This window comes from Cyprinus carpio, chromosome A3 (assembly GCF_018340385.1).
Source record: "Cyprinus carpio isolate SPL01 chromosome A3, ASM1834038v1, whole genome shotgun sequence".
Classification (NCBI taxonomy): Eukaryota; Metazoa; Chordata; class Actinopteri; order Cypriniformes; family Cyprinidae; genus Cyprinus; species Cyprinus carpio.
In genome coordinates, this window is record NC_056574.1 from 13,911,581 (window position 1) to 13,924,815 (window position 13,235).

General features: G+C 37.3%; 1 protein-coding gene across 7 annotated transcripts in view; it reads right to left on the reverse strand.

Moving 5' to 3' along the window:
- The window catches only part of LOC109094087 (brain-specific angiogenesis inhibitor 1-associated protein 2-like), a 76,148-nt gene that overhangs the window by 35,867 nt on the left and 27,046 nt on the right, over positions 1–13,235 (reverse strand). For all 7 annotated transcript variants that reach the window (XM_042719500.1, XM_042719519.1, XM_042719510.1 and 4 more), the window contains exon 3: positions 11,945–12,031. In XM_042719500.1, coding sequence (XP_042575434.1) covers positions 11,945–12,031 — 87 coding nt within the window. The remainder of the gene's footprint in view (positions 1–11,944; positions 12,032–13,235) is intronic.

A 13,235-nucleotide genomic window follows, 5' to 3' on the forward strand; every position in this document is an offset into this window, starting at 1 on the left:
CTTTGAGGATGGGTAAAAGAGGGAAAAGAAAGAGGTGGAAATCAGAGGGACCATAATCCTGACAGACAACACAGTATGTGAATGCAGCCATTAGAGCTGACAGGGATGCTGCTTGCACTCCAAACTGCAATTTTTGGCAGATTTGGCAGTGAAGGGCAAGTGTGAGGGATCCTCTCGGCACAGCCTGTGCTCCTCAGTGATGGGAGGTGGAAATGCTGTGATAGGACTAATGTGAGATACCAAGGCAGAAGAATATACATCTGCTGGAATGAGCCTGAGACATGAGAAGGATACCATTGAAATATGCCAAAGAAATCCAGCGGCTTCATCTAACCACACACTCAATCTCTGAATCAACCTGTTCATTGGAGAACCTTCTCCCTGCCTTGTTGCAACATGTTCGGCACAGAGCACTGATTGATCCAGATGACCTAAGATGTGTCTTGACAGGAATATACCAACACAGCGCAGTTTAAAGGCCATTGCTACAGGGCTGTAACATTTTATTGTTTCTCTCTATAAGTCCACTTATATGGAAATTTGCTTTACTTTGGTTTTACATTGTCGACCATCTGAACCTTGAACAGTCTGTTTGTACTGCTGTAATTCTATGATGGATGAAAGCAGAAGATATAGACTTTTAATGATGAAAAGTCACCATAAGCAAATTAAATGCATTACATGATCATTAAACCTATTCAGAAAAATCTGCTGAAAGAAATGAATTGTATATTGATATTAATATATAACAATCCTCATTCCACAAATGTTTTCTATACAAGTTTCTGCACAAACATATAAACACACACACACACACACACACACACACCCTCATGTTTTCTAAAAAGCATGAAAAAATCCTGTCTTCCATGATATGACCTCTTTAAAAAAAAAGCAAGGGTGAGAAGACAAAGATCAGGAAAGGTATTTAAAAAAAAAGAAAATTCAAAAGAAAGCAAGCACAAAAAAGAAAGGAGATATTATAATAACAGCAATTGAGAGGAAGCCATCTCTGTAATAAAGCACTACAGGATAAAAAGCAGAAAGCCTCTAATTTTATGGGGCTACAGAAGCTTATTAACTATCCCGGCTCTGAGCTCTATGAAAGCGATGCCAGATGCAACATATACACAGCATGGATCAAGACACTCGGCACATATATGCCAAGACAGCAAATCAAGGGCAAGGTGAGGGAGAGCATGTGGGCCCTCGTTCTCCCAGCATGCAGTGCAGCTCTCAGAAATAGAGCAGGAGAAAGCAGGGCTCCTGGGACCGAGGCACAGGGCTAATAAAAGAGCTCCACTGCTCTCATTCCGACAGGCCCAGGTGAGAGAGCGAGAGAGAGAGAGAGAGAGAGAGAGAGAGAGAGAGAGAGAGAGAGAGAGAGAGAGAGAGGGAGAGAGGATGTCAGAAGTTATCACAGGACTCTGTCTATGTTCCATTAAAAGAAGTGACTGAGCAAAACACTTTCCTTCCTAAAAAACACTCCTCCTAGGTTTACTAGCATTTACTAGTGCCATTAGCCTGCTTTCTCTTTGATATGTGAACATCAAAAATATAAATTACAAATAATTATAAGTGCTTAATCGCTTTTCCAATGCTTCAATCTTAAATATAAAGGTTTCAAAGCTTTTTTTGTTGTTTTTTGCAGTGATGCCCTAGAAGAACCATTTTGGTTCCACAAAGAACCTTTCAGTGAACATTTCTTAAAAGAAACACTTTTTTGTGTGTGAAGAACATTTTAATAATCTAAAGAACCTTTGGTGGAATGAAAGTGTTCCAAGGATGTCAAAGATTCTTCATGGAACCATTGATTCCAATAAAGAAATGTATTGACCACTGATATTACAATGCATGGAAAAAGCGGAACACCCAATATAGCAACTCATGCCTTCTAAATAAAAGAGCCAATCACTAACAGGCCCTTTTCACATTTCCGAGGTTCTCCGAAGCGGAAGTCATCATAGCTGGGTAAACTTATATAGTGGTTAATGGAAGCTATTATAAAAAAATAATTTGCCACTTTAGCAAAAGGGGGAAAAATATCAACAATAGCATTTCCATGAGTTTCCAAAAGGGGAATAAATATTTAGAGATCGATTAGGATGGTCAGAAGAGTGGAAGATGCAACATTTGCTGTCACTTCCTCAGCCATTATTTTAGAAAAACTCATGCAGGAACATTAACTAGTTTTTTTTTGCAATTCAATGCTAAGGTAATAAAACACAAAGAATAGTGTTATAAATGTATATACATTTTTTTATAACCGTAATAAAAAAAGATTCTAGATTCTCTGTGGAAATCACAGTGATTGCTTGGTTGTTACATGAAACCTGCATGTGATCAACCTGAAATACATTTTTTTTTTTTTTTTGCATTATTTGATGGTAAGAAACAACATTTATGATATCATTCATCATGTCAGATCCATATTAATCCATTTCAGATTTTCCTGATTTAAATGCGTTACAGAAATGTGATTCTGTCAAGTATCCCCCCCCCCATATTTCCTTATTAAATTAGATAGAAGCTTTACTTGCATGACTCAAACTGAGGTAATCACAAGCAACATTTGTGGATCTCTGGGGGAAAAATGTATCATTGGGATATTTCTGCATCAATATCTCTGAACTAATTCAATAGCCACTCGACCTAAACCACTGGGGGAAGTGCTTCAGACCTGAAGGGAAATTAAAATGACATATCATCACATCATTTGCCACTCAGAGGGGCGTAAATGCTGATGAGCCCTAATTATATAACCGTTTTTTCCCCATCACAGGAATTTCAAATCATCAATAAAAATTTAATTGTAGCTTCTTTAAATGAAATTACGGCTAAAACTTTTGACAACAATAGGAGAGTGTCTTTATTAATAAGCCTCTTTTATATGAAAGGTGAGACTTCCATTCCGTCTCTGGTACTTCACTGTTTTAAATTTCTAGTTGCCATAGAAACACTCATATGAGAAACCATTCAAAAGCTTAAAAATGAAACTTTCCACAAATGTCAGTCACTCTACTTAAAAGTTACATTTTTAAAAAGTTTAAACAGCATTGTTAAAGGCTATTCTTCTTCTCTTAGTCCACTCTTCTCTCCTCAGGAAGTTTCTTTCTGTCAGGCACAATAGTAGGGTTGAGTTTACAGTAGCTCATGAATATTAATTATAGTGTTTGACAGTCTGATTGGCTAAAAGGTTTGTGTTTGTTCAGTCTATTGATGAATCAACAGGATGGTTATGGCTTCTGGTTTGTAATTGTTATAAGTGTCTTACTACATCTGACCACTTCAAATCCAGTTTGAGATGTATCTGGCTTACTAATAGAAGTCAAGTTTGGTTTCTAAACAAAACTAATTTATCAAAAACTAAGAATTTCTGTTAAACTATTTCACTACTCTTCAACTGTTTATGCAAATTTACATTTATACCACTAGATTTCAACTGAAAATAAGGTAGGATCCAGAGGTTGTCCTCAGGCGTACAGCTGGAAGCTTTATGTAAGTACATATTCAGAGACGTATATCTGTGGTGCTTCCAGTATGGACGACCTCAAGCTGTTGTGGCACACTGTGACATGACACATCATCAGGCTCTTGTGTAGACACGGTGTAAGGCAGAACGTAATACAAATCTGATTAAATCAGTCAGTTACAATTTACCCGGAAACTGAAAATGAATATTTAAAAAGAATAGACAAGAACGATAATTATTTCATTTATCACATCAAACGGAAGCCTAACATCAAAACAACATCCAGATCTGAATAAACGAGTGAGAGGCAAATTTCAGCAGGCTTTGTTCTCATGGTAACTGTTTCACAAGCAACTTTGCTAAAGCAGTGAAGAATGCTGCTTGATTTATAGTATTTTATACACTTTTTTTCCCCTTTGCTAGACTTATTGAAGAAGTAACAGTACAGTCCACGGCAAACATCCATAATAAAATCCAATAAGACACATATTAAACTAATTTCTGGGAACACTCTGGGTTTAATAAATGTGTAGCTCTGTCAACAACCTTTGTGCAATAAAATGTTAGATCAAACAAAGTAATTTCACCTCATCCCTCAGTTTTTACAGTAAGACAAGTACACAAGTCTAGACAGTATACATTACAATACACACAGAATGTACACTACCTTGTACTTTATTGAATCATTTTTGTAAATGCTTTAACAGAGCTTAGAGTAGTAGTTCACCCAAAAATGAACATTTTTTGGTTATGTATTGAAAATAAATAATAAAATGATGTGGATTATTTTGTTGTTGTAGATTTGTAGATTTTTTGATCTGTTGATAAATAATGCATCCTCTGCAGTGAATGGGTGCCGTCATAATGAAAGCTGATATCAATCCATCAATTAACATCTTGTGAAGTGAAAAGCTGTGTTTGTAAGGGAAAAAAAATCCATTGGTAAGGCCAATTTTTAACTTTATCACTTCTGAATAAAATACAAGCCCATAATTCGTAACAACACTTCCTCCAGTGAAAGAGTCCATCACCCTGTTGTCCTCTCACATCAAAATTCACCGACACATTTGTTTAATACCATTTTGGACTTTTCTTTTGGACTGTTCTGCCCTGATTCAGACAATACTTTTTCACTGAAGAAAGCAATATTATAGATAAAGGATTCAATAGAAACAATAAAAGTTAAAAACATCTTAAATGATGGATTTGTTTGTTACAAACACGCAGCTCAGAATCCTGACCGGCCATTTTTGGAGACCCGCCCCCGCCCATACCCGCAAAGTTCAGCACTAGATCCAACCAGTCACCCGTGATAATATCAAAATGAAATCCACACCCATCCAGACCAGTTAATATTCGGCCCGTTACCCGATCTGTGCCCGCGATAAATCACACACGATAAAATCATTCCAATTAAAGTGCTTTATTTTTTTATCTCGCACCTCTCTCAACATCACAACAGCGTCATGAATGAGCTAATGGAACAGGCTAAAGTGTGCTTTGTTAGGTGCCATTCAAGAAGCCTTCCATTGGCACCAAAATAGGCTATGGAACCTGATAACTATATGCAAATAGACCTATCAATGAAAAAAAAAAAAAAAAAAAAAAGAACAAGAAAAAAATACAACCTGAGCCTGTCTCTCACAAACAATAGCCTTACTAGGCTACGAGAAGCATCAACAAAAGTCGCACTGTCGCAGTGGTGGTGACGTGATGGGTCAAATGTCATATTGTTGTTGCGTATGTGTAATGGTAATTTAGACATTTACATTACATTTATGCATTTAGCAGACGCTTTTATCCAAAGCGACTTACAGTGCATTCAGGTTTTACATTTTTTTATTTAACCAGTATGTACATACAAATATTGCACATATTTTTCATCCGTGCTACTACCCGCCCGCAAGGAGTTAATTATCTGCCCGCATCCCCGCCCGTGAATTTTAGGAATGTCACAATCCACCCGTTTTAGCCACTTTTATGCGGGTACCTGCGGGTACCCAACCCGTTGCAGGACTCTAACGCAGCTGTTGAATTCGCAAGGCATAAATTGATGGACTGGAGTAATGTGGATTACTTCTGGATTATTGTGATGTTTTAATCAGCTGTTTGGACTCTCATTCTGACGGCACACATTCACTGCAGAGGATCCACTGGTGAGCAAGTGATGTAATGCTAAATTCATCCAAATCTCTCCTGATGAAGAAACAAACTCATCTATATCTTGGACGGCCTGAGGTTGGGTGCATTTTTGGGTGAAATATTCCTTTATCACAACACCATAACATTCATTTAAAACGTGACGAGGAACCAAAATGGTGGTGAGAAAACGTGACGTAACCCTGTAAGCATGCGCCGTGTTGTGATGTGTCATCTACGTGCAGTCCAACCACTGTCTGCTTGTGTAAGGGTGAGAGTATAACAGTGATGTAATGAAGGCAGTAAAACAGAGAAAGAGATGTGGTAGTGGGAGGATGTGAGTGGGAGGTGTTGACAGGGGCATCATTATCCTAAACAAACCAGTGAGCGTGGGAGTGTGCGAGAGGGGGAGGAATAGAGAGAGAGTGTGTGTGTGTGTGTGCGCAGTCCCTCACGCCTCACTTTCAGATGAGAATGGGCACTCTCCACTGCAAGCGCTTTGTGCATCCAAGGACACCATATACGGAGGCAAGATATTTGCCCAGGCTCAACTATGAGTGCGTGACTATGTTTATGCAAGTGTGTGTGTATGTGAGAGAATGTGTGGTGTTTAATGTGAGAAATATCAGAGAAAAGCAGGAGTGCGTGTAGGCGGAAACCATTTACAGTCTGTCTCAAAGCGAACCCCCATGGCTCTCTCAGTGAGAAAGACAGACACACAGGACTGCAAATTGCCCACAAGAATTTAGTGTTCCACCTCACGGCGCAGGACATCTCCTATCCAAAACAGAGATGAAGCTGTTTGTCACTAAATGACACATCTTCCATTCCAGCTCAGCGTTCGGCAGAGTAAAGGAACCCCGTCATTATCACTAGGGGTCGGCGGTCGCAGCGGTGCTGCAGTGTATTTGCGCTTGTAATGGCCAGTTTGTCATTTCAGAAAGTATGCCGTGACGCTCTGTCTGATTGAGCTCAACTCAGCGGTATGTGTGTTTGAGTTGGGCCTTTTCTCACGAGCAGGCGGAGTCCTGTTGTTGACACGGGAGAGGATATAACCTTGAGCAATACCTCTGGGAGAGACTCGACAGGAAAACTCAAATGAAGTTTGGGTGTGAGCCATGAGGCAAAAAAAAAAGAATAGTTCCCACTCTATTTTCTGACTAGATGAGCTGCGTTTGAAGTAAATGTCACAGATTGACCTCTAGGCTCAAAATAAAGTAAATAAACTTATATGGTTTGCATTAGGGATGTCAAAAGTAGTAATGCTTTGGTACCAAGTTGATGCTAAATTAAAGACATAAAAAAAAGTATCCAAAAAAAGGGAACAATAGCAGTGTTCGTATCATCTCAGTTGGATATCTGTAGGCTTTGCAGTGTAAATGTGCAGAATAAAACACACTTACCACTGTTTAATGTGTCAATGTTAAATCAAACAATAAATATTATGAAAATGACTCACTGCTTGTGGCTGGATAACCTTAGTACTATTAACAAATCAAAGATAAAAACAAAGTTAGGCCTAAAGAAAAACAAAAGAAAACTAATTTACAGCTCACTTTAATTAAAGATCTGCTTCTCAGTCAAACTAGCACCATTAAAACCACATTATTAGTTTTATATCTAATAATCATGCAGTGAAAACTATGTCAATTAAGTATATTACATTTAATTACTTAGTATTTATTTCTGTTTCACAGTGGTTTACTTTAATTCTTGATACTGCTATTTACTGCACATAAATAATTACTTGTTAACTTGAGAAATATTTTAAAAGGCTAAATTAAAGGGTTGGTTCACCCAGAAATTAAATTGAACCTGTTTTACTCACCCTCAAAGTATCCTAGGTGTACAGTATGTGACTTTCCCCTTTCAGATGAATCTAAGAGTAATAAATCTCGGAGTTATAATTAAAAATTGTCCTGGCCCTCCAAGCCTTTTAATGGGGGTAAGCGGGTGTTTGTTGTCAACAGTCCAAAAGATCTGAAATAAAGTGCATGCATTCGTAATAAAACATCCCTCACATGGCTCCGGGGGGTGAATAAAGGCCTCCTATAGCGAATCCATGAGGATTTGTAAGATATATATCCATATTTCAAACATAATAAACACTTTCTGCTGACTGTCATACATGGAAGCCATTCCGGTGGATGACGTAAGACGTCGATTTTGCGTGATTAGTGACGAACGTGGAGACAAAACAAAACAAAATGCCGGCCACGAATTAGAAGCACAAAACGAGGATTTGTAAAGAAAAATGTCGCAGGATTTCGATATAAGCCAAGAGGAGACTGGTTTTCCTTTGATTAAGTGAAGAAACTTTGTTTCCTTTGCTCCTGCATTTCTCAAAGGCCCGCGCTAGTGTTGGGCGATATGGTCATTTTTCAAATCGTCATATCGTCAGCCAGTGAGATCGACGGTGCGCGATATTATCGTGCATGGGTGGAGCAAGAGAGAGACTCTTTGTTCTTGTCATAGCATAACTATTTGGTGTTTTAAATCTCGCAGGTGCGTGAGAGAGAGCCTATGGAATCACCAATAATCGAAAAAATATACTTTCAAACATACTGATAAACTAACGTTAAATATAAAAATACTGTATTTAAAACAGCTAGTTCATATATAGTCAGACACAACTGTCATATCACGCGTCCTGTGACAAATGAACGACGTACGTCTGTTTGTGGATGGAGACTTCTTCACCTGCTACAGGCTCTATTCCTCATTTGCGCGCGTGTGTGTGAAATGCGGTGCTGAAGTGAAATAGCAGGGCAGTTTGATAGCTTAATTATAATAGGCCGCCTAATAAAAATAATAATAATAATTATTATTATAATTTAATACATTAATAGGAGAATGAGCCTAATATCATCTTGACTATCGACAGAGACATCTGCTATTGTCGATACACGATACTATCGTCTATCGGCACAACCCTAGCACGCACATGACGCATACATCTCACATCATCCGCCTGCATGTCTTCCAAGGACCACAGTCTTTGGAAGTGAGAAAAAAGTGCTTATTACATTTGAAATATGGATATTTATCTTACAAAAATGCATGTATTCACTACAGGAGGCCTTACATCATCCGCCTGCATGTCTTCCAAGATGCGCCCCTTTATTTCATGTCTTCATGATACCAACACCCGCATTAAACCCCATTGAAAGGCTTGGAGGGGCCAGGCAATTTTTAATATTTGATTGGATTTGTCTGAAAGAAGAAAAGTCCATATACACCTAATGCTTTGACAGCCCAAGTCATATACACCTAGGATGCTTTGAGGGTGAGTAAAACACAGGCTAATTTTAATTTTTGGGTGAACTAACCCTCTAAGGCTAATTTTTTAATTTTATGTTTAGTATTTTATCAATTAATTAAAAAATGTAACTGAATCTTTAAAATGTAATATTTTATTTTAATAGAATATTATTGTTGCTGTGGTATAATTTAGATAATTGTGAAATTTTTCTAATAATATTTATTATTTTGAATAAGCTTTTATTTTTATATTTTCACTTTATTTTAATTTTAGTATAAGTTTTTAGTATAAGTAATTTTATTATGTGCTTTAAACATTTTCTAACTTTTCCGTTTTAATGTAGTAATGTAGTAATTTTAGTACTTCAATTCAGTTTATTTCAATTAGTTGCCAAGGCGACATTTCTAATTTTTTAAAAGTTCTTTAAGCGTGTCACATAATATTTATTTTAGCATTATTTCAATTAATGAAAACTATTATTAATAGTTTTTGATTGGGTTAACAATAACAACACTGTTAGTCAGAAGCTCTAGAGCATGACATCACATCCTGTTGCCCATATTTGTTGCGGAGTCCAAATTCATTTTGGTCCTGGAAGCCTAGTGTCTGTAGCTTAACATTGCTCCTAGATATAATCTTCCTGCTGAGTTCAGCTGCTACTCTAATCACACACCTGAAACGGCTCATTAAGGTTTTTGGGTTCACTAGAAAATTATAGTCAGGTGTGTTAGCAGACTGAGAGGAGCTACTGTAGATCTCCAGGACTGCAGGCAATCTACTGCAGGCACTTTTGTTATGGAGTAATGAATACACACACACACACACACAGAGAGAGAGAGAGAAAGAGAGAGAGAAACAGAGAAGCACACACTCGTCTCTTAATCAAAGCAGAATGACTCATTGTGACATTGCTGATGAACAACGGCACAGGTTCTCACAAACCACACCTGTCCATTATCTACATGCAACTGCATTTGAAAATGAGTGCAAAACAGCCATCAGTCAAATACGTTTTTAGTATTATAACACACACACACACGAATGTTTGAATTTCAGTTAAAAGCATAGTTCAAAAATTATCATTTGTCATCATTTCCTCACCCTCATGTTGTTCCAAACCAGTATAAATCCCTGTCAGCTGCTGAACACAAAATAAGATATTTTGAAGAATGTTGGTAACCAAAAAGGTGACGGTAGCCATTGACTTCCAAAGTATGGAAAAAAAAAATAATAATAAAATAAAATAAACTATGGAAGTCAATGACTACCGTCATCTGTTTGGTTACCCACATTCAAAATGTTTTCTTTTGTTTTCTAATTTTTGGGTGAACTATCCCTTTAACACAGCTCTTTCGAATTTACCATGGTAGCTGAAGTTTCTGTCAAAGCTTCTACAATAAAACTGCACTAACTTAATTGTGGCCAATGTCATTAAAATAAATAAATAAATAAAAAGTGTCTTATACTGTTTGAATGAGATCCTGTATTAATTTATTATTATTTTACAAGCGTAGTAGCAATTAATTGTGGTATCTTGGCACTAACTATGGTTACCATGGTAACTTTAAGTAAGGGTTGATATTAGTCACCACCAGTGTCATCAAATCTAAAAGTTAAAATAATTGACACAAGGAATAAAATTTAATCTAGTGGAAAAAAAAAAAATATTCTATTATCACAGATCTAGTATATAATGTGGTAATTTGCTGAAAATGAATGGTTACCATAGTGGATTTTTGTATAGGAGTGTCTTTCACACAATCACAGATGATTTGTTGTGTGTATATGAAGTGTAACTCGAGAGGGCCGTATTGTGTTGTATGTCCAGGGGGTCTGTGACTGAGGCTGAGACTCTCTCTGTGATTCATTCTCAGTCAGAGAGAGAGAGTGGGATTCAAGTGCTAATACCTTTTGCAAGTTCAAATGAGAGGTGAAGTGCACTGTCGACTGCGTTATACATGAGGGGGAGTTTATATCTCTTAAAGACAGGCACCTGTTTAGTTATTATTCATACTGAATAAATCAGAATGTTTGAATGAATCAGTTGAGCGAATGATTTAATGTCTCATTCATAAAGACTGTGGCTGCATACTTCTCTACTATAAAGTGACGTAAAGCAGTGTGAAAAGAGTATTATGTCCAAATTCATAGTATTTAGAAAATAGTAGGCAAAAAAAGTACCAGGGTAACATACTAGATTTGGCAATATTCTGATGTGCACTTCCGATGAACACTTTATTATCCCAATTGGTTGAGTGAATAATTCAATGACTCATTCATAATATTAGCCACTTGTCACCATATACTGGAGTAACAATGTAACCTTCAGAAAGAGTCACTGAAAAAAACCTACTACTAATATACCATCTGTATTAGTAGACTGACACTCTGCCTGAAAATCAACAAATATCTCAAACAAAAGTCAACTACGGTATAAATTCACTCAGGGCTCCTGATAGTGAGGGAGAAGAAGATTCAGTCCATGCCCAAAAGGGCTTGAAAGTTCAATTCGATGGAGATCGTATCACGAATACAAAGTAGATTTCGCTGCCATACCTCTAGCAATCCCCATAAGCAACAAGCATCTTGAGGGTCAAGCATACACCCACTCTCACATCCTTGACAGCAACGACCAACAATTCTGACAGCCTCCCTGTAGCAGAAAGTGAAATGCTATTTCAAGAAGTTATAACCCTCAAACTAGATCTGCTTTTTTAAACTGATCATAAATGATGCATCGGTGAGTTTCCCTGCAGCACGGCAGATAAATTCACATCCACTGCTGTCAGCCCTTTGACTTCATTTTCCACGCAAACTGGAGAAATTGAGCAAGTAAAACAAGGAATAATTTATGCCAGTACATAAACTAGGTCTGAAATGCTTCTGACTTAAAAAGGTACAATGCAAAAAGATTTTTCAGCTACAGATTCTGACAGTCGGGCCTAATGAAAGCAACATCGGCACTTTGCTGAGCATGTGGTTCCATTAGTGCGTGTTTTGTGGTGTCATGTCGGATCAAGCCAAACAGTTTGCCTGTTCCCTTGAAGCTAAAACAAGATGACGAGACTCACCCAAGTCTTTAGATCCTTGGCTTTCACTGGCCAGCTCTCCCATTCTCACCAGAGCATCAAAATAGCCCTTTGCTGCAAATGTCACACCTGCAAAAGATGGAGGCAAGTGGAAAAATATGTCACAAACATTCTCATCTCTCATTACAGCAGTATATTCCATGATCAAAGGGCCCATCACGAGAATGGGACGGCTCTCAGCTGCGCAAGTTGGTGTCAGTCCAGCTGAGTAATGAGCAGCAAAAAAAGCTATAGGAGTGGATGAGTCTGTCGCACAACAGGAAACACAATCAGTTTTACAGGAAACACATTTAGCATGAGTAAAGATAGCCCTCCTGTGACTATGGAAATTTGGCCCTTTTTTTCTTTACCAGACCAGCCCAGCTGTCTCCCTCACACACACACAAACACACACACACACACCCTTCCTATCCCATGCCTCATTACGGTTTTAAAATGTCAACTTCAATGAAAAAAATAAATAAACAGAATATCATTATCTCCAATACTCTCCCTGGATCCCTAGATGTGTGCGAAAGAGAGACCAAATGTGTGCATTTGTGTGTGTTTTTTTTTTTTTCAGCTGTGGTCTAGCCTAGTTTAGTTTGGTGTTGAGCAGCATTGCCAGGTGATTCACTAGTAAAACCTACAGTACCTGTTACAATGACCTTTTCCGAAACTTCATGAACTACTATTACTAGTCTCATTAAGACACTAGAGACATCACACTCAGGCTGATGTAATGGACAGAAGATATTTACTGTATACACAGTGCTCTGCAAATGTTTGGAAATGCTTGAGGCAATGTGAGGTTTTGGACAATATGAATTATTATCTTTATCATTTTGTAAAAAATCTGCATTTATAAGGAACAACAAAATATCCATCCATCCATCCATCCATCCATCCATCTACTACTGTTTGGGGTCAGCAAGATTTACTAATTAAAAAATACAGTAAAAACACTATTATTGTGGAATATTATTACAATAAAAATAATGTTTTTCTGTTTTAATCCATTTCAAAATATTATTTATTTCTGAAATGGTAAAGTTGAATTTTCAGCATCATTACCCCATACTTCGGTGTCACATGATCCTTCAGAAATCATTCTAATATGCTGATTTGCTGTTGAAAAGTTGAAAATGTTTTTTTTTTTTTTTTTTTTTTTTTTGCATGAACAACATTTGAGGAACATTTATTTGAAATAAAATTATTTTCTAACACTATAAATATAATTTTTAATCAATGTAATGTTTCTTTGCTGAATACAGTTATCGCTTTCTTTTAAAAA